The 25,629-nt window shown below is 41.3% G+C and overlaps 1 protein-coding gene across 1 annotated transcript in view; it reads left to right on the top strand.

Annotated features, from left to right (window-relative positions):
• The window catches only part of MAP3K19 (mitogen-activated protein kinase kinase kinase 19), a 66,084-nt gene that overhangs the window by 21,976 nt on the left and 18,479 nt on the right, over positions 1–25,629 (top strand). Inside the window, exons 5-8 of the mRNA XM_053596675.1 lie at positions 1,305–1,383; positions 2,337–2,596; positions 16,876–16,919; positions 20,348–22,792. Coding sequence (XP_053452650.1) covers positions 1,305–1,383; positions 2,337–2,596; positions 16,876–16,919; positions 20,348–22,792 — 2,828 coding nt within the window. The remainder of the gene's footprint in view (positions 1–1,304; positions 1,384–2,336; positions 2,597–16,875; positions 16,920–20,347; positions 22,793–25,629) is intronic.

Raw genomic sequence — 25,629 nt, 5'->3', positions numbered from 1 at the left:
GGCATGTGCACACTGAGTAAATGGCTCTGAAAAATACATAGATTAGAATGAACACTAGGGCGAGCTTTGCATCCTCCTGGAAGGACACTTCTCTCTGCTCCCACAATACCACTGGCACGCTACTATTACAGTGTTTATCTTGCCGCATTCTTTGCTTACCTGTTAGCTCTCCTAGGGCCACAAGTGCATCTTGTTTATTTTTCCAGCTTCAGTACAAAGCACTGGGCTTATCACATACTTAATAAAAGTTTGTCGAATAAAAGAAAGGAATGAACAACCAATCATCAAAGTAACAGGCAATTTTAGAGTGGTTCACACCAGCTTTTCACATAACTTTACTCAACTGTTATATTTTCAGCAAACACCAATCCTTCCAGTTGGAATTTTCCATCTTAAGTGTTATAGTGGGAATCATTTCATGGAATCAGACAGGAGATGACCAAAATTACAAACATAAGAAAGTTCTGGCTGGGCGTGATGGCTCATGTCTATAATCCTAGCATTCTGGGAGGCTGAGGTGGGTGGATTTCTTGAGCTCAGACATTCAAGACCAGCCTAAGCAAGAGTGAGATCCTATCTCTACTAAAAATAGAAAAACGAGTAAGGTGTTGTGGCAGGTGCCTATAGTCCCAGACACTTGGAAGGCTGAGGCAAGAGGATCTCTTGAGCCCAAGAATTTGAGATTGCTGTGAGCTATGATGACACCATGGCACTCTACCCGGGGCAACAGAGTGAGACTCTGTCTCAGAAAAAAAAAAAAGATCCTTTGGAACTATGTTAAAGTATCTCACTTAATCCTATGAGGTAGGTATTGTCAGTTACACTTTATAGAGGGAGGCCTTGTTTTCTTCATAAGAATTATTTTAATCTGGAAAATTATATTATACCGTTTTTTTCTCTTTAAGCAAACATTTATTTAGGACCTATTGTATACTGGACAGGAAAGATACAAAGATGGCTAAACTTTAGTGTCTGGTTAATGTCAATTCTGTAATTATTAAGAGCAGATCAACCAAATATTCAGAGATGAAATTCATGGGGCATCACGAAAGTTCTGAGATACACAAAAATCCAGAAACGTAAAATCCAGGCAGACAAAACAAATGAAGCAACAGTGACACACCGATCAAGTTGAAACCTGCACGGGTGAATCAGAAAGGACGCTGTTGACTACATTTTCCAGAAGAAGATAATGGACCATAACATAGTCTATCTCAAAACTTTTGTAGTGACCAAGGTACTTCTGCTTATCCCTGAATTCATTACTTTCTTCTTCCTTTTACTATCATCACATACTTCTGTAGGTGTTGAGATCATTCTGACTTTTCCAAAAGATGTCAGTCATTCCCAAGAAATGAGCCAAGAAGATTTAAAAGAAAACAAGTAAGGAATATTCTTTGAAGTTTTAGATTGGAAATTACGTATGAAGGGATGGTAGTTGTGTGGCAGCCTACATTTTTAGTAATTGAACCTACAACAATGTGCAAAGCAGGGGTGACAATAATATGTAGTATGTGGCATGAACCATATAATAAATTTCTAGCCTTTGTGGGACAGATAGTCTCTGTTACAATGACTCAGCTACAAGACTGTTGCTTGAATGCAGACATAGATAATATGTGAACAAGTGAGTGTGGCTGTGATCCAAGTCAAGCTACAAAAATGGGCTGAAGGCTGCATATGGTGCCTGGGCCATGTACTTAGGAGTGCTTAGACCTGGCTTTAAGGCAGGGCTATTCAGAATGTAGTTCTGTGGTCCTGTCACCAGCCCATAAAGAGGTCAGTGCTGGACGTGGGGGTAAGCGTTTAAAAAGTTGAGTAGCAATTTGACAAAGTAATTTTATGTTCATTGATCAGATAATGAAAAAACCTGGGTCTTCATTTCTGCATGTTTTTGATGTTTGTTCATTTTTTATAGTAATTTGCTTTATTATATTGTACAAAAGTGTTAGTCTACAATGTACTAGAAAGTTTAAAAGCTGATCCTTCACCAAGGATAGTTTGAGAAGCATGGAGCTAGTCAATGCCTTTGGTGCTAAAAGGGTGCACCCCCTGCCTGCTCTTTGTGTTTTACTATTCTCTGTAAGGAAATGGGGACTGGAAAACCAGAGTGGGCTGGATCCTAATCTGTTCAGATTATTGTACTGGGTGCAAAGTACAGTGGACATAGGGGGCAAGTCAGAAATGAAGAGGTCTGTCCTCTCAGGATACAGCCAATCCATTCACTTGGAAATTGTTTCTCCACACCTTTGAGTGATGTCCAGTTGGCCTGAGAGTTAGAGATCCAGAAGACATGGCGAATGAGTTTTAAACACACCATTTCCCTCCCTGCTTAGTCAGACAGCTCCAATGCATCTAGAATGGGTACCAGCACATTCAGTTTCTCCTCCAAATGAAATTGAGATGGTGGACCTCAGGACAAAGACTCTAGCTACACAGCCTTTACTTCTGAAGAAAGAGGAAAGTTCCAAGGAGCTCCTCGACGTGAACTTGGGCTTTTTGACGCCAAGACCTTGTTTAGAACCAAATATCTCCAAGTCTGTAACCAGAGAAGATGTTCCTCATTTCCTGAAGGGGCAGCAAAGAAAATCGGGAGGTAAGTTAGACATTGAATTCCACAGTGATTCCTTTACTCTTTTGGCCAACAAATATTTATTTATTGTGCCAGGCACTGTTCTAAATGCTGGAGATAATAGCGGTGACCAAGGTAGACAATAACCCTGGCCCTTGTGGAATTCACATTCCTGTGGGGGAGTGGGACGCAGGACAGAGAATAACATAGCAAACAGGTAAAATGGGGGTGGTGAGATGCTCCAGCTGAAGGAACAGCATGTTCAAGTATTCACTTATTTGTTCAGGGAATGGAAAGAGAATATTTTTGAGAATGTATTATTGTTTTGATCATTCCATTGTGTGTTTCTTTAAACATTTAAGCAATTGTCATTTTATAAGCTGTATTTGAAATAATAATATCTGAAATCCCTGGGGACTTACACTTGTTGTTTCTGGTTTCTACTGACTGATTGTTGGCTGTTTTTCTTGAATGTTTTGAAAATCTTTATTGTGAGTTCATATTTGGTTGGTGTTTATCTGTGGGAAACTTGGGGGCCCACACTGAGGATGCTTTCTACCAGAAGGATATGAGTTTACTTCCGCTAAGTAGCAGGGTCATTATGGACTGGAGTCTACTTTAGCCTCATTCCTGGAACCCCAAGTTAAGACACTATATTGAGACTAAGACTCATTTATCAGACAGCAGCACTGATGCCAGCATCTTCCCTTGGGGCAACATTATGTTTAATATTTGTTTACCACAATCTTAAAGCAACCAGCCAAAACCACCAGAGACAAATTTATAATCCAACAAGTTGCATTCATTGACTTATTGCAATGAGAGAGACTCCACACCAGAGAAACTATAAGGTATCTTACCAAAGGAAAGAAACAGATTAATTATTGTTGAATTTGGGGAGACAGGTGTAGTTTAAGTAAAATTTAAATGAAGCAGTGTTTAAATTTTTTTTTTTTTGCAGTTTATGGCAGGACTGGGTTTGAACCCACCACCTCTGGCATATGGGGCCGGCGCCCTGCTCCTTTGAGCCACAGGCGCCACCCCCAGTGTTTAAATTTTTTTAAAAGCTGTGTTGTATTAAAATGTATATAACATAAAATTTACCATTTTAACCATTTTCAAGTGTACAGTTTAATAGCATTAAGTATATTCACATTGTTGTGCAACCATCACCACTATTCATCCCCAGATGCAAAACTGGAACTCTGTGCCCATCTCCCTATTCTCTCCCGCTCCCTGACTAAAATCTCTGGTAATGACTAATTTATTTTCTGTCTCCATATGAATTTGACTACTCAAGGTCTTTTGCATAAATGGAACCAAGCAACAGTTGTCCTCCCACCTGACTTGTTTCACTTGGTATAATGTCGAAGCAGTGTCTTCATAGGCTATATGAAAAGGGGTTAAGATCAAATCTGTGAAGTAGACCCAGGGCCTTGCTCTTGAAACCTACAAAGTTAGCCCCCAACCCTAGGCAGCCTCTCTTCAGCCTCACATCTGACCATGCTTGCTCAGCAGTATGGGAAACATTAGCACTAATAAATGCCTTCTGTTACTTGAACAAGTGTGTGGATATATGCACATACCATTCTTCTCTGGGGACATTAGGCCATCATTCAGGGCTCATATTAGAAACTACTTCCTCTGGGAAGTCGTGCTGACCCTCCCTGAACTGAATGAATTGCTGTTCTTTGGTCTCCTAAAGGAGTGTGACCTTACCGACAGCTTAACACTCATCACACTGGATTGTGACTATTTGTTTATGTTCTCAGATTAAAAAGGCAAGACTCATTGAACCTCTAAGAGCCTAGCATCACATCTGGCACATAACTATTAAAAAATTCATATTGAATTAATAACAACAAAAATAATAACCAGTGGGCGGTGCCTGTGGCTCAGTGGGTAGGGCGCCGGCCCCATATACTGAGGGTGGCAGATTCAAACCTGGCCCCGGCCAAACTACAACAACAACAAAACCCATTTATTGGGCACCCACTATGGATTGCAAGGCATAACTACCCACCGATAATATTAGTATCCCTGTTTTAAAAATGAGGAAACTGAAGCCCAAGGAGGTAAAGTGGGTCTTCAGGTCACATAGCTGGTGGGTTACAGGGGCTGGGTCCAAACCTGAGCTGTCTGTCTCTGAAACCAGTGTGACTAAAGCACTGTGCCATCTGTGTCCAAAATTTATGCTGAATTCATCAGAGTCCCACTTTAGTTTTGAGGGGGGAAAAAAAGAACAAGCATATTTGTCTTGAAGATGCATTTAGAGAAAGGGAGGGGCAGTTAGTACAGGTACAACCTGGAGGAGAGGACGGATGGAGAGATGAAACTGGAGATCCTGGAAACATCTTTCCCTCCTAGCCACTCTACAGAGACTCTTGAAGATATGACAGGTAGCACAGACAGGCAAGAATGAACTTTATGAGGTCAGTAGTGGGGAGGAGGCTGTTTGAGAATGTCAATTTGAGCCTATAGACAAAGGAGGCCAAGAGGCTACAGCCGACAACTGATCGTGCTGCGAATACAAACCCGCAGGACTAAAGACAGGGCCTGAGGCACAGGTTCTGGGAACTCCAATCAGCCTCTCCTCTGCAGAAGAATCTAGCAGGGTCAGAAACAAACTCCCACAGGGTTGTTCCGTTCACCCAGTAACATAAACTAAGGGTGGGGCTTAGTTTATGTGAGTGAACACCTCCGGCCTCCATCAAGTGCCCGAGGTTGACAGGCCACACCACCCCCTGCTGGATAAAGACAGAGAGTAGCGGCCTAGACGAGCAGACACAGACTACCCTGTGACTTAGGCAGGTGCAAACCCCTGGAGTATCTGCTTACTGCAGACAACTGACTGGGTCACAGCCCTGTGGGGATAGCAGCGACTGGGTGTGACAGAGCTGCAAGGTGGGGAAGGAGGCATCAATCTTCCCAGATTGATCTATTTACTGGGTGGCTCTTCCTGACTCCATGCAGCACTGGAGCAAGCCATATTAGAGCAGTCACCAGACCCCTGTGATCCAGTTCCCAGGGACCTCTTGAACTCTCCCACCCGAGGCAGGTGCTGACTGAGACAATTGATTTGGACCTTTGGAACTGAGCCACTCACCTGGGGACTATCCAGGTGGTGCCCTGGGTGTGTGGTTGTAGGAAGGTTTGCTTTTCCTTTTCTATTTGTTGTCTATGGTGGGTGGGGTGACTTAATTGCTGGTATTTCTCCACAGCTGAGATTTCAACCCAGAGTAACTGTTTCACTAGGGTCAAATAGAAACCAGCTGAAAACAAGACAGAACCACTTAGCCCCTCTACACCAAACAGGGTCCCAGTTTCTCAGGCCACAGCACTGTACGGGTCCTTGACAAAATACCAGGGGAGAAATCAAAGGGAGTAAAACAATCATGGGGCGGAATCAGCGGAAAAACTCTGGTAACATGAATAACCAGAATAGATCAACCCCCCCCCCCCAAGGAAAGATACAGAAGATGTAATTGAAGATCCCATTCACAAACAACTGGCTGAGATGTCAGAAATCGAATTCAGAGTTTGGATGGCAAACAAGATTAACAAAATGGAACTAGGAATTCGTGGAGAAATTCAAAAGCTGTCTCAAGAATTTAATGAATTTAAAGAAAAAACCACCAAAGACTTAGACACACTGAAGCAAGAATTTGCAGCCCTCAAAGATATGAAAAATACAGTAGAATCCCTTAGCAACAGAATGGACCAAACAGAAGAAAGGACTTCTGACATTGAAGATAAAGCCTTTGAATGCTCCCAAACTCTCAAAGAGGAAGAGAGATGGAGAGCAAAAATGGATCACTCTCTCAGAGAGCTCTGGGATAACTCGAAGAAGGCAAATATCCGACTCAGGAATTCCTGAAACAGATGAAGTGGCCTCACTGGGCGCAGAGGCCCTTCTGCATGAAATTATGAAAGAGAATTTTCCAGACATGCCTAGAGAACCTGAAATTCAGATAGCAGATAGCTTCAGAACCACAGCATGACTCAACCCCAATAAGACATCCCCCAGGCATATCATAATTAACTTCACTAAAGTTAATATGAAGGAGAAAATTCTCAAAGCGGCCAGGCGAAAGAAAACTATTACCTTCAAAGGGAAGAACATTAGAATGACTGCAGATCTCTCTGCTGAAACTTTTCAAGCCAGAAGAGGGTGGTCATCAACGTTTAATCTCCTCAAGCAAAATAACTTTCAACCCCGGATCTTGTACCCAGCTAAACTGAGTTTCATTTACGATGGAGAAATTAAATACTTTAATGACATTCATATGCTAAAGAAATTTGCCATAACCAAACCAGCTCTTCAGGATATTCTCAGACCTATCCTCCATAATAACCAACCCAATCCTCTACTACAAAAGTAAACTCACTCAGAAACTTCTGATCAAACTCCAACTTCCACAATGGCAAAAGGATTAAAAATGCCCACTAGACTTTCGAAAAACTCAATACCCAAAATTTCACCAAACTTATCAATACTCTCTATTAATGTGAATGGCTTAAACTGCCCTCTAAAGAGACATAGGTTAGCTGACTGGATACAAAAACTCAGGCCAGACATTTGTTGCATACAAGAGTCACATCTTAACTTAAAAGACAAATACAGACTCAGGGTGAAAGGATGGTCATCCATATTTCAGGCAAATGGTAACCAGAAAAAAGCAGGTGTTGCAATTTTATTTGCGGCTACAATAGGCTTTAAACCAACAAAAGTAAGGAAGGACAAAAATGGTCACTTCATATTTGTTAAGGGTAAGACTCAATATGATGAGATTTCAATTATTAATATCTATGCACCCAACCAGAATGCACCTCAATTTATAAGAGAAACTCTAACAGACATGAGCAACTTGATTTCCTCCAACTCTATAATAGTTGGAGATTTTAACACTCCTTTGGCAGTGATGGATCAATCTTCCAACAAAAAGCTGAGTAAAGAAATTCTAGATTTAAATCTAACCATCCAGCATTTAGATTTAGCAGACATCTACAGAACATTTCATCCCAACAAAACTGAATACACATACTTCTCATCAGCCCACAGAACTTACTCCAAAATTGATCACATCTTAGGTCACAAGTCTAACCTCAGTAAATTTAAAGGAATAGAAATTATTCCATGCATCTTTTCAGACCATCATGGAATAAAACTTGAGATGAGTAACAACAGGAATCTGCATACTCATACAAAAACATGGAAGTTAAATAACCTTATGCTGAATGATAGCCAGGTCAGAGATGAGACCAAGAAGGAAATTGCCAAATTTTTGGAACAAAATGACAATGAAGACACGAACTACCAGAACCTCTGGGACACCGCAAAGGCAGTTCTAAGAGGGAAATTTATAGCACTGCAAGCCTTCCTCAAGAGAACAGAAAGAGAGGAAGTAAGCAACTTAATGGGACATCTCAAGAGACTGGAAATGAAAGAACACTCCAACCCCAAATCCAGTAGAAGAAAAGAAATAACCAAAATCAGAGCAGAACTAAATGAAATTGAAAACAAAAGAATAATACAACAGATCAATAAATCAAAAAGCTGGTTTTTTGAAAAGGTCAACAAAATAGATAAACCTTTGGCCAACCTAATCAGGAAAAAAAGAGTAAAATCTCTAATCTCATCAATCAGAAATAACAAAGACGAAATAACAACAGACTCCTCAGAAATCCAAAAAATCTTTAATGAATATGACAAGAAACTTTACTCTCAGAAATACGAAAATCTGAAGGAAATTGACCGTTACTTGGAAATTGACTGTTACTTGCACCTTCCAAGACTTAACCAAAATCAAGTGGAAATGTTGAATAGTCCCATATCAAGTTTGGAAATAACATCAACCATACAAATTCTCCCCAAAAAGAAAAGCCCAGGACCAGATGGTCTTACGTCAGAATTCTACCAAACCTTTAAAGAGGAATTAGTACCTATATTACTCAACCTGTTCCAAAAGGTAGAAAAAGAAGGAAGACTACCCAACACGTTCTATGAAGCAAACATCACCCTGATCCCCAAACCAGGAAAAGACCCAACAAGAAAAGAAAATTATAGACCAATATCACTAATGAATATAGATGCAAAAATATTCAACAAGATTCTAGCAAACAGAATCCAGCAACATATCAAACAAATCATACATCATGACCAAGTCGGTTTTATCCCAGGGTCTCAAGGCTGGTTCAATATACGTAAATCTATAAATGTAATTCAGCACATAAACAACTTAAAAAACAAAGACCATATGATTCTCTCAATTGATGCAGAAAAAGCTTTTGATAACATCCAACATCCCTTCATGATCAGAACACTTAAGAAAATTGGAATAGAAGGGACATTTCTTAAACTGATAGAGGCCATCTACAGCAAACCCACAGCCAATATCATATTGAATGGAGTTAAATTGGAATCATTTCCACTCAGATCTGGAACCAGACAAGGCTGCCCATTGTCTCCATTGCTCTTTAACATTGTAATGGAAGTTTTAGCCACCGCAATTAGGGAAGAAAAGGTGATCAAGGGTATCCACATAGGGTCAGAAGAGATCAAACTTTTGCTCTTCACAGATGATATGATTATATATCTGGAAAATACTAGGGACTCTACCACAAAACTCTTAGAAGTGATCAAGGAATACAGCAGTGTCTCAGGTTACAAAATCAACATTCATAAATCAGTAGCCTTTATATATACCAACAATAGTCAAGTTGAAAAAACAATTAAGGACTCTATCCCATTCACAGTAGTCCCAAAGAAGATGAAATACTTGGGAGTTTATCTAACAAAGGACGTGAAAGATCTATATAAAGAGAACTATGAAACTGTAAGAAAAGAGATAGCTGAGAATGTTAACAAATGGAAAAATATACCATGGTCATGGTTGGGAAGAATCAACATTGTTAAAATATCCATACTACCCAAAGCAATATATAATTTCAATGCAATCCCCATTAAAACGCCGCTGTCATACTTTAAAGATCTTGAAAAAACAATACTTTGTTTTATATGGAATCAGAAAAAACCTCGAATACTCAAGACATTACTCAAAAATAAAAACAAAGCAGGAGGAATCACGCTGCCAGACCTCAGACTATACTACAAATCGATAGTGATCAAAACAGCATGGTACTGCCGTGTGACGCCACGGCACTCTACCTGAGGGCAGTACAGTGAGACTGTCTCTACAAAAAAAAAAAAAAAACAGCATGGTACTGGCACAAAAACAGAGAAGTAGATGTCTGGAACAGAATAGAGAACCAGGAGATGAATCCAGCTAATTACCGTTATTTAATCTTTGACAAGCCAATTAAAAACATTCAGTGGGGAAAAGATTCCCTATTTAACAAATGGTGCTGGGTGAACTGGCTGGCAACCTGTAGAAGTCTGAAACTGGACCCACACCTCTCACCATTAACCAAGATAGACTCTCACTGGATTAAAGATTTAAACCTAAGACATGAAACTATAAAATACTAGAAGAGAGTGCAGGGAAAACCCTTGAAGAAATTGGGTTGGGCGAGTTTTTTATGAGAAGGACCCCCCGGGCAATTGAAGCTGCTTCAAAAATACACTATTGGGACTTGATCAAACTAAAAAGCTTCTGCACAGCCAAGAACACAGTAAGTAAAGCAAGCAAACAGCCCTCAGAATGGGAAAAGATATTTGCAGGTTACGTCTCCAACAAAGGTTTAATAACCAGAATCCACAGAGAACTCAAACGCATTAGCAAGAAAAGAACAAGGGATCCCATCGCAGGCTGGGCAAGGGACTTGAAGAGAAACCTCTCTGAAGAAGACAGGCGCACGGCCTTCAGACATATGAAAAAATGCTCATCATCTTTAATCATCAGAGAAATGCAAATCAAAACTACTTTGAGATATCATCTAACTCCAGTGAGACTAGCCTACATCACAAAATCCCAAGACCAGAGATGTTGGCGTGGATGTGGAGAAAAGGGAACACTTTTGCACTGCTGGTGGGAATGCAAATTAATACATTTCTTTTGGAAAGAGATATGGAGAACACTTAGAGATCTAAAAATAGATCTGCCATTCAATCCTGTAATCCCTCTACTGGGCATATACCCAGAAGACCAAAAATCACATCATAACAAAGATATTTGTATCAGAATATTTATTGCAGCCCTATTCATAATTGCTAAGTCATAGAAAAAGCCCAAGTGCCCATCGATCCACAAATGGATTAATAAATTGCGGTATATGTACACCATGGAATACTATGCAGCCTTAAAGAAAGATGGAGACTTTACCTTTTTCATGTTTACATGGATGGAGCTGGAACATAATCTTCTTAGTAAAGTATCTCAAGAATGGAAGAAAAAGTACCCAATGTACTCACCCTAATTATGAAACTAATGTAGGACCTCCACATGAAAGCTATAACCCAGCTACAACCTAAGAATAGGGAGAAGGGGGCAAGGGAGGGGAGGAAAGGGAGAGGTAGGTGGAGGGAGGGGGATTAATGGCATTTCACCTGCGGTGCATCTTACAAGGGTATATGTGAATACTAGTAAATGTGGAATGTAAAGGTCTTAGCAAAATAACTAAGAAAATGCCACAAAAGCTATGTTAACTAGTGTGATGAAAATGCGTCAAACGGTCTATGTTAACTAGTGTGATGAAAATGCGTCAAACGGCACCAAGTGTATGGTGCCCCATGATCATACTAATGTACACAGCTATGATTTAATAAAAAAAAAAAAAGAAACAAACAAAAAAAGAGAATGTCAATTTGGGTTCCCCAAATAAATATTTGTTTGCACCTTCAAAAAATTGAAGTGCAGGCTCAGTGCCCGTAGCACAGTGGTTACGGCACCAGCCACATACACCAAGGCTGGCAGGTTTGAACCCAGCCAAGGCTAGCTGAACAACAATGATAGCTGCAACAAAAAATATATGGGCCGTTGTTGTGGGTGCCTGTAGTCCCAGCCTTAGAAGGCTGAGACAAGAGAATCACTTAAGCCCAAGTGTTTGAAGTTGCTGTGAGCTGCGACGCCACAGCACCCTACCGAGAGTGACATAGTGAGACTGTCCCCACCAAAAAAATTGAAGTGCAATTAAAAAATTTAGACAATATATATTAAGAAGAATTCAGAAAAGACAGATGAGCAAAAATAGAAAAAATAAGAAATAAGAAGTATTATACAATTAGTACTTCAAACCATTTCTTTTAGAGTGTGCTTTCATATTTATAAATATCATGTTAATAATGGTATTTCTTGATTGTTTACTTTAGACTTTATCTATTAAGATTTAACACTTTTACCTTATTCTCCTCGCACACAAGCAATGATAGATCTTTCCAATATTTATTTTTTTTCTTTAAAAGTCAATATCCAATGTCAACATTATTGTGACTAGGTAAAATAACATTTGCAGCTGAGCCCCACAGTGTGCTGCTACCTTTTCTTTCTTTTTAGATGTATTTATCCCAGCTTTAGTAACTGCTTCCTTTCACCATTTACTTACTTTCTGTATATCTGTCACTAATTCATCCCCATCCTGCATAATGGACTTGTGAAACGCATCTCAATGCAGGTAATTACACAGCAGTAATCTGTTGGTTCCTTTTGTTCTTGGAGACATGGCTCCTGGAATCTCCTGCCCTCCTGTTTCTCTCTGCACTGGCTGCTCTTTGGACCTACTGACCAACTGCCCGTCTGGGATTCCCTTGCCCTAACCTGGGGATCCCCTTGCCTCTCTTCTGTGTGGAACCCCTGTGTGCACCATACCTGGCTTACTCTTCCTTGGCTTACTCCCTCATTTAGTGGGGCACATTTTCCAGTGACTTCCTAAGAAAGGGTGCCTGAAGTATGTTAATGATAGATTTTCATTGTTTCTCACTCCTCCCAGTGCTTCTGTTTCTTTCAGTTTGTTTTGTTCTCTGGATCCTTGGCTATCTACTTGTATTTTTCAGGGTGGCACTAAAAAATTCTGTGTCTTTGAGTGAGCTTGTTGGATGGGCCTCAAAGGAGTTGAGTAGCAGAGACCCAGACAATTAGTTGAGGGATTTCCAGGCATCAGTGTGCACAGATAGGCCTTTTCTCTCAACTAGTTTTCCCTGGAGAGGGGTAATCCCAGCTCCTGCCTGTAAATCATGAGGCTGGAGGCCAGTGTTCTTGGCACTGAGTGGGATTCGTATTTCGGTGTGTAGACTTTTTATTTAACCCTCATATTTTCACTCCAGCACCCCATTTCTAATTCCAGCTGTTCCTGGCTCCGTAGCATCTTTGCTCCAGGGTCTCTAGAGAGTAAACGTATAGCATCTACTGGGAAAGGGGAAGAGCAACAACTGACCAGTGGGGCAGGACAGAGAATCTTACTCATCACATAAACTCAGGAGCAGCCCTCTTGTTCCAGTCTCACCTCCATCCTCATCTTCAGAGCCACCTTCAATTCCTGCTCCTTGATGGGGTTCTCATTTCTTTTCTTTTCGAGACAGAGTCTCACTTTGTCACTCTCAGTAGAGTACCGTGGCATCACAGCTGACAGCAACCTCAAACTCTTGGGCTTAAGCAATTCTCTTGCCTCAGCCTCCTAAGTAGCTGAGACTACAGGTTCCCATCACAACGCCCAGATATTTTTAGAGACAGGGTCTCACTTTGGCTCAGGCTGGTCTCGAACTTGTGAGCTCAGGCGATCGACCTGCTTCAGCCTCCCAAAGTGCTAGGATTATAGGCGTGAGCCACTGTGCCCAGCCAGCTTCTCATTTCTTATTGAGTTCTCCACTTGCAAGCAATGAGCAGAACTGAGAAAGCAGACAACTAAATCAGTTTGTATTCATCCATACAGTTTTCACTGTCCAAAATATTGTTGACATCACTCGTTTGCTGTTTTATCTTCTGGGTTTTTTCTTTTTCGTTTTTTTTTTTGTGTGCATTTACATGTTTTCAGATTCCTTTACTGTAATTTTAGTGAGGTTTGTGGAGAGGATGGAGAAAAGCTTGTACGTCCAATCTGCCATATTTAACTGGAACTCTCTACACACTTTTTGTTTTTTGACAAGAGTCTCACTCTGTTGCCCTGGGTAGAGTGCCATGGCATTATAGCTCACAGCAACCTCGAACTCTTGGGATCTAGAAATCCTCTTGCCTTAGCCTCCTGAGTAGCTGGGACTATAGGTGCCTGACATGACACCTGGGTAGCTTTTCTTCTTTTTAGTAGAGATGGGGAGTCACCCTATTGTTCAGACTAGTCTCAAACTCCTAAGCTTAAGCAATCCACTCACCTCGGCCTCCCAGGGCACTAGAACTATAGGTATGAGCCACAGCACCCAGCTACTCTCTGCACATTTTTTTTTTTTTTGAGACAGAGTCTCACTTTGTCACCCTTGGTAGAGTACTGTGGTGTCACAGCTCAGCTCACAGCAACCTCAAACTCTTGGGCTTAAGTGATTCTCTTGCCTCTGCCTCCGAAGTAGCTGGGACTACAGTCACCTGCCACAATGCCCGGCTATTTTTTTGTTGCAGTTGTCATTGTTGTTTAGCAGGCCCCAGTGTAGGTAGCTGGTGCCCTAACCACTGAGCTACGAGCACCAAGCCTCCCTGCACATTTTAAAAAGCTTTCAGCATGTATTGCCAAATTACCTACCAGAAAGATCTAACTTACACACTCCCACCAGAAATCTTTCAGAGCACCTTCTGCTCCACATCATTCCTGACTAGCACTGGGTAATATCTACCTAAATGAGTATACTTATGTAATAATACCTAAGAGTGGTTTTTTACCCCACTGAGGAGGTTATCCTGTGCTATAAATTATATTCCGTTATATTTCTAGATCAACTTCTAACATTTGTTCAACAGAAAAATCTCAACCTCTAGAATGTTATCTCTGAGAGCAAAGATTTTGTCTTCCTTGGTCACAACTCTCTGCTGCCATCTTCGGGGACAGAAGGCACTCAACAAGTATTTGTTGAATAAATGGATAAAGAATCGAGGGGCAGGGATTGGGGGCCAGCTGTGGCCTGTCCTGCAGGTGTCCTCTTCTTAGGTAACTATTTTTCACTGAGATTGGCTTCTCTACCTGCGTTACATCCTAAGAAAAGTCTGTTTCTCTGTAAGTGAAGTTTCAAAACGAGAGCCTGTGGCGGAAATGGACGTACAGACATACTTGGTTTGGCCCTCATGGCACTAAAAAAACAAACAAAAAAAAAAAACAAGTGAGTGGAAGGGAGTTTTCACATAAAATCAGTAGTTCTCTGGCTTCTCCTGGGTTTGGGGGTGCTGGACCCTCCGTCTGGACTGGACTTCAGTGAGAACAGGTGGTGATACCCCTTTATTCAGGGCCAGGATCTCAGTCTACCACCCCTGCCTAATTTATTCATGTCATCTGTTTGAACCTGGAGACACTGAAGCGTGTGGCTTCAGGTTTAAACTGTGGTGGTGGGCTCGGTGCCCGTAGCACAGTGGTTACAGCACCAGCCTCATACACCTGGCCCGGGCCTGCTGAACAACAATGACAACTACAATAACAACAAAAATAGCCTGGTGTTGTGGTGGGTGCCTGTAGTCCCAGCTACTTAGGAGGCTGAGGCAAGAGAATCGCTGAAGCCCATGAGTTAGAGGTTGCTGTGAGCTGTGATGCTATAGCACTCTACACAGAGTGACATAGTGAGACTCTTGTCTCAAAAAAAAGAAAGAAAGAAAAGAAAAGAAAAAGATGACTGAGTGGGAAACATGCCTCGGAAGTTAGGGATAGTGTCTTGCTCCAGAGAGGTTTAGAGTTTTACTTCTAACTTCTACAGCAGTTGTTGGCTCGCATTGTAGGTGATAAAACCTAGACACATTCCTCCTCTCTCCTGCAGACATTTGCATACATTTTGCATTACAGATCTGTGTTAGTCCATTTGTGCTGCCATGAAGGAACGACCCAAGGCTGGGTAATTCATAAAGAAAGAGGTTATTGGCTCATGGTTATTCAGGCTGTACAAGAAGCATGGCACCAGCATCTGATTCTGGGGAGGACTTCAGGGAGCTTCCACACCAGGTGGAAGGTGAAGGGGGAGCAGGCGTGTCACATGGCAGGGGAAGGAGCGGAGCAGGGAGGAGAAGGTCCCAATCTCTTTTAAACAAGCAGCTCTTTGCAAACTAATAAAGTGAGAGGGCACCAAACATTCATGCAGGATCCACCCAAACACCTCTCACCAGAACCCACATTCAACACTGGGGAGCAAATGTTTTTTTTCTTTTTTTTTTATATTATTAAATCATAGCTGTGTACATCAATGCAATCATGGGATACAATGTGCTGGTTTTATATACGATTTGAAATATTTTCATCAAACTGGTTAACATAGCCTTCCTGGCATTTTCTTAGTTATTGTGTTAAAACATTTATATTCTACATTTAGTAATTTTCACATGTACCCTTAAAGATGCACTGTAGCTGTGGTCCCACCAATTACCCTCCCTCCACCCATCTTCCCTTCTCCCCGCCCTCTCCCCTTCCCCTTCATATGAAAGCTATAACTTGGTTTCATAGTAGGGCTGAGTACACTGGATACTTTTTCTTCCATTCTTGAGATACTTTACTAAGAAGAATATGTTCCAGCTCCATCCATGTAAACATGAAAGAGGTAAAGTCTCCATCTTTCTTTAAGGCTGCATAATATTCCATGGTGTACATAACCAGCTGTCACGTGAACTAATAAAGTGAGACTCACCCATTATCTCAGGATGGGCAACAAGCCATTCATCAGGGATCCCCCTGTGACCTAAACACCTCCCACCAGGCCCCACTTCCAACACAGGGGATCAAATTTCAACATAAGATTTGGAGGGGCCAAACATTCCAACTATATCAAGGTCTGTCTTTCTCTGGAGGGAAAGATGGGCCACAGTGCCAAACACTCTGCATCCCACCCCCACCTGAGTCTCTCAAGTTCAGGGCTCTCTCCGGTGACACAGCTGTACCACATTTGCAGGTAAACATCTGGTTCTTATGGTGCTCTGTGAGGAACTGGGATGTGGGGGATTGGCATTATGATGTTCTGTGATTAATAAATGATCTGCTCTCTGATCCAGAAATCTCACGTTTCCTGTCAGAATTTAGAGATAAATATAAAACAACAACCCCTACTAGTGGCCGTAGCCTGAAGTTTTTGTGCAATCATTCCGTATGTATTACCATGTGAATTACGCAGGGAAAAACTTAATTTCTACAACTTTTCCTTAAACTATAGCATCTCAATTACTACATCCCCAAACTCTGGCTTAAGACTGTTTTCTTTCTACTACTAACAATTACCAACTATCTTTTTCTTGTTGTAGAGTTTTCTACTTCGGACATGAAGTACAGCAGCCAAAGAAATGAGGTAAGATTAGTATTAGCATTTTTTATTTGATAATTAAAACCAAAGAGCTTTTGTTGTTGGAGACAAACGCATACAATTCAGAACCAAATCCTCAGCAATTAGGGTTGACCCAAGAATAATGCAGGGGTTAGGAGCACTGACTTCCTAACCCTACGCAGTTGGAAATCCATCTGTAACTTTTGATTTCCCCCCAAATTTAACCCACTGTTCATCAGAGCTTTACATGTATCATAAACAATTGACTAACACATATTTTGTGTGTCGTATACTTTGTATACTGTACTCTGATAATAAAGTAAGCTAGAGGAAAGAGACTGCTATTAATAAGCACATCTTAAGGAGGAGAAACATATTTACTATTAATTAAGTGGCAATGGATCATCATAAAAGTCTTCATCCTTATCATCTTCATGTTAGGAGGCTGAGAAAGGAGAGGAAGAGAAGCTGGTCTTGTCTCAGAGCTGGCAAAAGTAGAAGAAAAATCCGCATATAAGTGGACTTGCACAGTTCAGATATGTGTTGTTCAATGGTCAACTGTGTATCTTGGAAAAATAATGACTCACGTATAGTTTATAGAGTAGCAAATCATTCCTGGCCCTGTGCATGGCTCTGCTGAGGTGCTCCCTTAGACAGATTTTAATTTGTTTTCTTTCACTGTATCTAGAAATTTTCCAGTGGTGGAAAAATTTTCCTAGGTGTCTAATTTTTAAGCAAAGCTTCTATAAATATACTCATAATTCTTTATTTTTCTCAGTTTCTTTATCCCATGAGCCTTTGAAAAATACATATTCTGCTTAGTGTTGCAAAAAGGAGTTTATTGGCCCCCCCAAAAAATGTAATGGCTGTTACTAGGGAGACGGCTAAGTACTGGGAAAATCTATCTTTATTTCTTATTTTTGAGAAATGGGGAAAATCATCTACCAGGCGTCCTCAAACATTTTAAACAGGGGGCCAGTTCACTGTCCCTCAGACCATTGGAGGGCCGGACTATAGTTTTAAAAAAAACTATGAACAAATTCCTATGCACACTGCACATATCTTATTTTGAAGTAAAAAAACAAAACAGGAACAAATACAATCACACCGTCTCATGTGGCCCGCGGGCCCCAGTTTGAGGACCCCTGAATTCTAGACGATAAAACTGGGGAACCGCAGTGTATCTCCTCTACATTTAATGCCTGCATTTCCAGTGTCAGCTTCCTTTTCCTTCCTTTCTTACACGTAGGTGGCCATGTTGCTGCCCAGCCAGCTTCATCTGCCCACTGCCCAAGAGGACGCCAATAACTACTCAGACACAGAAGGGTTTACAGCAGAGTTTACCCCATATAGCGCTAAGCAGGGAGACAGGAGGAGTTTCTCAAATCCGCCTCCCCGAGAATTGGGGAGACACGGGTTTTTTTGCTTTTTGTTTTTGTTTGTTTGTTTTTGTTTCCACAGAGTCTCACTATGTGGCCCTTGGTAGAGTCATCATAGTTCACAGCAACCTCAAATTCTTGGGCTCAAGCGATTCAGGAGACATGATTTTTAAAAGCAGCTGGGTGGGCATGGGCCTGGTATGGTTGGCCAATCCACTGGAAGGCAGTTCCTTGGGTGGAGGGTTCAAGACTGGTTGAGTCAGTGCTTTGGTCTGGATTGGTCAGTCACAGGAATGCAGGACCTTGAAGGTATCTCAAAACCGACCCCTAGGTTCTGCACAGGTGAATCTTTATAACTGACAACTATCCATGACTCCAGGATAAAGAAGCAAATGAAGGGACAGTGATTATTATTAAGCAAATGAAGGGGCAGTGGCTGATTATTATAATTATTTTAGCTAAGCCTGCTCCTTGGTAGAGTTTGGGGGCCTTTACTCCAGTTCTTGCCTTGTACCCTTTCATCAATTTGCAAGGGTGGTTTTAGTAGGAGCGAAAATTAAACATATAACTCTCAGTTACCACCCATTATTCATGCCTATAAATATTCTGATATAAAAATTACATATTGAATCTGTATCCATGGGAAAAGGCCACAATAGAAAGAAACATGAAGTTTAGGAGTTTATAGCTTAATGACCACGAAGCTGAATATTATACACTGTGTTACACTGACCTCTACAGGTTGAAAATGAAAACTAGTTTAGTGAAAAACAGCTGGGGACAGAGGAAACTACAAAGCCACCTCAGGCTGCTAACTTTCAAGTGTAAGGTGTGGCACATTTATAAGCCACCTTACCAGTTCAGCAAAGTAATGATGAGTAATTGGGTTCCAGATACAAATTCTGAGTTAGTCAATAATTGAATTATCATTGTTAAAGTACATGTAACAGCATTTTTGAACCTTTTAGTAGGATTTCAAAAATCTTAAATCAATTCTATGGAAAGTAAAAAGAAAAAAGAGAAGAGAAATAAACTATTTTTTGTCTTAAATTTTTTTCTTTCTTGAGACAGAGCCTCAAGCTGTCACCCTGGGTAGAGTGCTGTGGCATCACAGCTCATAGCAACCTCCAACTCCTGGGCTTAAGCGATTCTCCTGCCTCTGCCTCCCAAGTAGCTGGGACTACAGGTGCCCGCCACAACACCCGGCTATTTTTTGGTGGCTGCCGCCATTGTTGTTTGGCAGACCTGGGCTGGATTCGAACCTGCCAGCTCTGGTGTATGTGACTGACACCTTAGCTGCCTGAGCTACAGGCACTATCTTGTCTTAAATTTTTAACATTTACATCATAGGGCCTTCATTTAAGAATATATAATGGGCAGGCATGATGGCTCACACCTGTAATCCTAGCACTCTGGGAGGCTGATGTGAGTGGATTGCTGAGCTCGCGAGTTTGAGACCATCCTGAGCAAAAGCGAGATCTCCGTCTCTACTGAAATAGAATAACTGAGGCAAGAGGATTACTTGAGCCCAAGAGTTGGAGGTTGCTATGAGCTATGACTCCACGGCAACAGCTTGAAACTCCAAAAAAGAAGGTATAACCGTTAATCCATTTTTTTTTTTTTTTGTAGTTTTTGGCCAGGGCTGAGTTTGAACCCGCTTTGTCTCACTTTGTCTCCCTTGATAGAGTGCTGTGGCGTCATAGCTCATAGCAATCTCAGACTCTTGGGCTCAAGCAATCCTCTTGCCTCAGCCTCCCAAGTAGCTGGGACTACAGGTACCTGCCACAATGCCCGGTTATTTTTTAGAGGTGAGGTCTTGCTTTGCTCATGCTGGTCTTGGGCATAAGCCACCTCGCCTGGCCTAATTTTGGTTTCTTGAATTATTGTTTTACCTGGATTCTAAAAAACTACTGGGAAAGAGGGCATAGTTTTAAAAATTGTGATCTCCAGAATTACTTTACACATTAAAGGGCTTCCTTAAGAGAATATTAGGATCTCTTCAGATTACTTTAAACCAGTTAACATATTTATATATGTTTCTACATTCACAGCTTTTTCTCTTTTTCCTTTTAGTTCCCTTTGTCACCATTGGCACTGTTGCCCATACAATCTGGTGGCCTTACCATCCCCCAGAGCCACAAGGTTCCAAAAGAAAGGGAAAAAACTATTCCAAGTCTCACATCCTTCATCCTTAAGTGCTCAGAGCCCTTCAGTCAATCTGATCAGTTTAGATCATCGAACAAGCAGGAGGAAGCACCATTTAAGGCACTGATCCATCAGACTCTCAGGTCTTCTGATAGCTCCATTTGGTCAAGAAACATGTGCCCCTTTCGGAAGGCTAACCATCACAGACAACTCATGGAGAGGAAGGAGAAGTGGAAATCCAAGGAAATAGAAGGACGTGACAAAATTGAAATCTTTCACTTTAAAAAGGGGCACTCTTTGATGTCTTTTACAAATTTTAAGGATGGCAATACTCCCACAGATAGGAAAGAGGATATTGACTGCCATGGTGGTAAAACGACAAAAGCAGAAGAAGAAAGCTCTCAATATCTTTCATCAAGAAGGAAAGAGAGTTCAGTAGCCGGAAACTGTGAACAAGATCCAGAATTTGAATGTACCATTCCAAGCAAGCTCCAAGAAGCCCAATATTCAGAGATAGCTCCAAGCCAGGATGAAAAGGTGAGAAATAATAAAACTGGTTCAAAAAGTGCTTTGTTATATAAGGGTCAAGCAATTGAACCAAACAATATTTTAGAAGAGTTTACTCTACTTAAAAGCTTGTCCACTGGAGTCATTGATGACCCAGTGGAAAAACTCCAAAAATGTCAGAATGTCATGGAGACAAACAGAGAAGTATCAATGGAGGAAGCAGCCAAACCAGAAATGAATGCGATGGTGCCTCTTATCCATATCACTTTCCCTACAAATGAAACCCCCAAGGAACCAGCTATAGCCAAACCAAACCTCCGAAAAAGAAGGGGAACCACACACAATAGCCGTAGCGTCAACATACTTGCACACCAGGAACACGACAAACGCAAGATGAATACACATAGAAATAAACCGGATTCGAAGACCAAGATAAGTAATAAGACATCTCAGAATTGCATGATTTCTGCTGAAGGCTGCAATAAGCCTACCATGCATAAAACCAGCATAAAAACTCAAATTTTCCCTGCTTTGGGGTTTGTTGACTCCAGGCTTCAGCAGTCACCCAAGTTTCAAAGAAGAATGCCACAGATAGAAAAGAAGCCATCAGCTTACCGGACTCAGAAACCTAAAAAGCAATCGTTTCCTTGCATCTGTAAAAATCCAGGAACAAAAAAGTCACACGTTCCTTTCTCTGTTCGACCAACAGAGCCAAGACTAAATTACCCAGATCTTAAATATAGTGACATGTTTAAAGAAATCAATTCAACTGCTAATGGTCCCGGAATCTATGAGATGTTTGGGACCCCTGTTTATTGTCATGTTCGAGAAGCTGAACGACATGAAAACAAGTATTACCAAGAGATATGCTCGGCTCCATCAGGCAGGTGTATCACCAATAAATGTCGATCTTCACACAGTGAGAGGAACAGCAATAGCAGAACAAGATGTTCTCAGAAAAGACCACATATTAAGCCCACAAAGTCTTCACTTGGCACAAAACAAGAGCACAAAGTCTTAATTTCTAAAGAAAAGAGCTGTAAGGTTGCAGGTAGCAACCTATCTGATGTTGAAAAGAGTGATGATATTTTAGAACCACACCGGCAAATAAAATCTTCAGGAAATGACTTTCTATCTTCCAAACATGAAGTTCATCCCATGAACTTGGCTCACACTTCTGAACGGTCCACTGACCAGAACGAATTCCTTCCTGTTTCAGTCTTATCCATTGTTGAAGAAGTTTCTATGGAAGAGTCTGCTGATGAAGGAGACATTTCTAACCATCAAATACTTGCCATGAGCCTCAGAGATCTGCAAGAACTTGAAGAGCTGCATCACCAAACTCCATTTGTCCCTTCAGAAAACAGCTGGGCAGTACCCAGTGAGAAAAGCACTAAGAATGTACTGCGAGAAGAACAGAATACAATATCTTTCAGTAAAATAAATGCTAATCAAATTTTAGCTAATGATCTAGAGTTTGATAGTGTTTCAGACAAATCTAAAACACTTACGAATTTCTCTTTCCAAGAGAAACAAGAAAGTTCATCTTCCCAGACATATCAGCCTTGGGTACATTCTTTGGATCATGATAGTTTGGAAAATACTTCAATTGCAGGTGAAATGTTCAGAAAAACTTTTAATTATGCAAATTCAATTTCCCAAGAAAGCCTGGACTCCTTAAAAAACGAAGAATTGACAGATGAACTATTAGGTTGTCTAGCTGCAGAATTATTAGCTCTTGATGAGAAAGATAATAACTCTTGCCAAAGGATGGGGAATCAAACAGATCCTGAAAACCTAAATCTTAGTAGGAGAGCAAATGCCACAAAAGAATTGGGGAGAGAGATAACAAACATCAAAATACAGGTTGGTATAATTAGCATCAGAGATTCGTTGGGGGTTGGAAGGACCTTAGAGACAATCTGGTTCACACTCCTTATTTTCATTTTTATTTCTTTTCCTTTCTTTTTTTTAGAACTTCAGGCTGGAGTTCAGTGGCATGATCATAGCTCACTGTAAACTTGAACCCCTGGGTTCAAGCAATCCTCCTGGTTTGGCCTCCTCGGTAGCTGGGATTATAGACCAAGGCCACCACACCTGGCTATTTTTTTTTTTTTTTTTGCAGAGACAAGGTCTTGCTTTATTGCTCAAGCTAGTCTCTGACTCCTAGCCTCAATTGATCTTCCTGTTTCTGACTCCCAAAGTCCTGAGATTATACCCTGTTTCCCCAAAAATAAGACAGTGTCTTATTTTAAGGTGTGCTCCCAAAGATGCGCTAGGTCTTATTTTCAGGGGACGTCTTATCTTTCCTGTAAGCAGGTCTTATTTTCGGAGGATGTCTTATTTTTGGGGAAACAGTGTAGGTGTAAGCCACTGCACCCAGCCGGAATCCCTTATTTTTCAAATGAGGAATTATAAACCTTAAAAAAATTAAATAGTTTCGGTTCAGCACCTGTAGCTCAAAGGCTAGGGCACCAGCCACATACACCGGAGCTGGTAGGTTCGAACCCAGCCTGGGCCTGGCAAACAACAATGACAACTACAACCAAAAAATAGCCAGGCGTCGTGGCGGGCACCTGTACTTGCTACTGGGGTGGCTGAGGCAAGAGAATTTCTTAAGCCCAAGAGTTTGAGGTTGCTGTGAGCTGTGACGCCATGGCACTCCACCAAGGGTAACATAGTGAGACTGTCTCAAAAACAAAAAACAAAAAAATTAAAATTAAATAATTTCTTAAAGGTCTCATTGTTAGTTTACAAGGTTGGACTCCAGGTCCCTTGACTCCCAGGCTAAGATGTTTACTTCTGGAATTTAGCTAGTTTGGCACTGCAATGAAATCACTTTGGAAACATTAATATAGAAAAATTATTTGAATAGGCAAGTATTTTATTCGCCGATGACATATTCAATCAACAGCAGGTAATCTTCAACGATCAGCAGTAACGATAGGCAAAGCTTTCTGCTCTAGGTGGTGTGTGAGATGGAAAGGCATGAACGGGAGCTCAGCATCCCGTTCAGACGAAAGCGTGCGGTGTGCATTTCTCAAAGCATCCCTAAACCTGTGCATTTGCTCTCAGAGGTGGGAGCACAGTGGTCTATAAGACGCAGCCATTGTTCTTAAGGAAGCATAAGCAAAAGTCCTGGAAAAATATTTTTTTCACTTTCGTCTGGCCTAGGAGTGGGAATGGGGTGAGGAAGAAGAATACTGACAGATGGTTGGATTTTGTTTGTTTTCATTTTCCCTGAAGTGAGCCTCCTGCTCTACACAAATGTTAAAGACAGAAACAGGACGTAAGCCGAAATGTTACTTATTGAACACTATCTCAGGTTATAGCATACTATGTCCATACTACGTCAGGATCAGAAGTAAATGCTTTAGTTGGTCAGAAGAACACATAAGGTAAATAATTATACCATCGCTAGGTTTATGGAGAACTCACCACATGTAAGTGGGACACGTTGTATTGTCTCCTTTTCTGCTTTGTAATAGCTCTGTAAGTACTAGAGTCATTAATATTGCCCCATTTTTGGAGATGAGGAAATGGAGGCTCAGAAAATCATGTGACTAGTGAGTGGTGAGATCAGGGGTTTTGATTCTAGCCCCACACCCTTAATCACTTCAGAGCGGGGATACTTCCCTTAGGGTGAACTCGTCCCTGCTGAGGTGTGGATGGTGATCTGCAGAGGCCTCCAAGGTGCAGCGGGAGATGAGGTGAGTGCACACCTGTGCATCTCCGGTGCGCCTACCACTAACCATTTCACTTTGAAGAAGAGCTAACGAGCCAGTAAATACGACAGCAGCCCATCACTTCACCTTGTAGTCATGGAGTCGGAAACTGATCTTTTGTGACCCTTTCTTTCCCAAGCAGTCTTTACATTTCAGTTTGGGTAAAAACGGGAGTGGATGAGTAGGAAGAACCCATGTTCCTTTGCAGGAACATGAACAATTGTGCGGAAGGTGACCCTGCAGGATCTCCGGTTCCTAAACGGCCTTCGCCAGACTTCTGCACCACCATCGTTGTTTATTCTTCTCTGCAGATGCCCTGCTGAGTAGCAAGGATCTTTAGGACCGTGGATCTTTTTAAAAAATGTATTTTAGATTACTATGAGAGTACGGTTAGGTTACAATGTTTGCGTTTGCTAGGTAAAGTCCCTGTGGTGGTTGTGTCCTGCATGCAGGAGGTGTACCATATCCCCTTACACTGTGCCCATTAGGTGGGAGCACACCAAGCCTCCCCCCTCAAAATAGAACTGAATGAGTTTTTCTCTTCATCTTCATATTAGTATTCAGTACCCTGGACACTGGCTTTTCCATTCTTGGGATACTTTACTAAGAAGAATGTGTTTCAACTCCATCCAAGTTAGTACAAAAAATGTAAAGTCTCCACATTTTGTGTGGCCAAATAGTATTCCATGGTATATAGATACCACAGTTTGTTAATCCATTCTTGGGTTGATGGACACTTAGGTTGGTTCCACATCTTGGTAATTGTAAACTGAGCTGCGATAAATGTTCTAGTGCAAATAGGACCATGGATCTTTAGTTTGTTGTGGGTGGTCTTGACCATCAAAATGCTTGTAATGGGTGTGTGTGTGTGTGTGTGTGTGTGTGACTACACCAGGAAGCCAATTTCCTCTTTCTCAGAGAGAGAGAGCAGGGGGGAGGGGAGGAAGAGAATATCTGTATGCATATTTGTGGTGTGTG

The sequence above is a fragment of the Nycticebus coucang genome, chromosome 7 (assembly GCF_027406575.1).
Source record: "Nycticebus coucang isolate mNycCou1 chromosome 7, mNycCou1.pri, whole genome shotgun sequence".
NCBI lineage: Eukaryota > Metazoa > Chordata > Mammalia > Primates > Lorisidae > Nycticebus > Nycticebus coucang.
The sequence above is the reverse complement of the archived record's forward strand: the minus strand, read 5'-3'. Positions and strand labels throughout refer to the sequence as shown.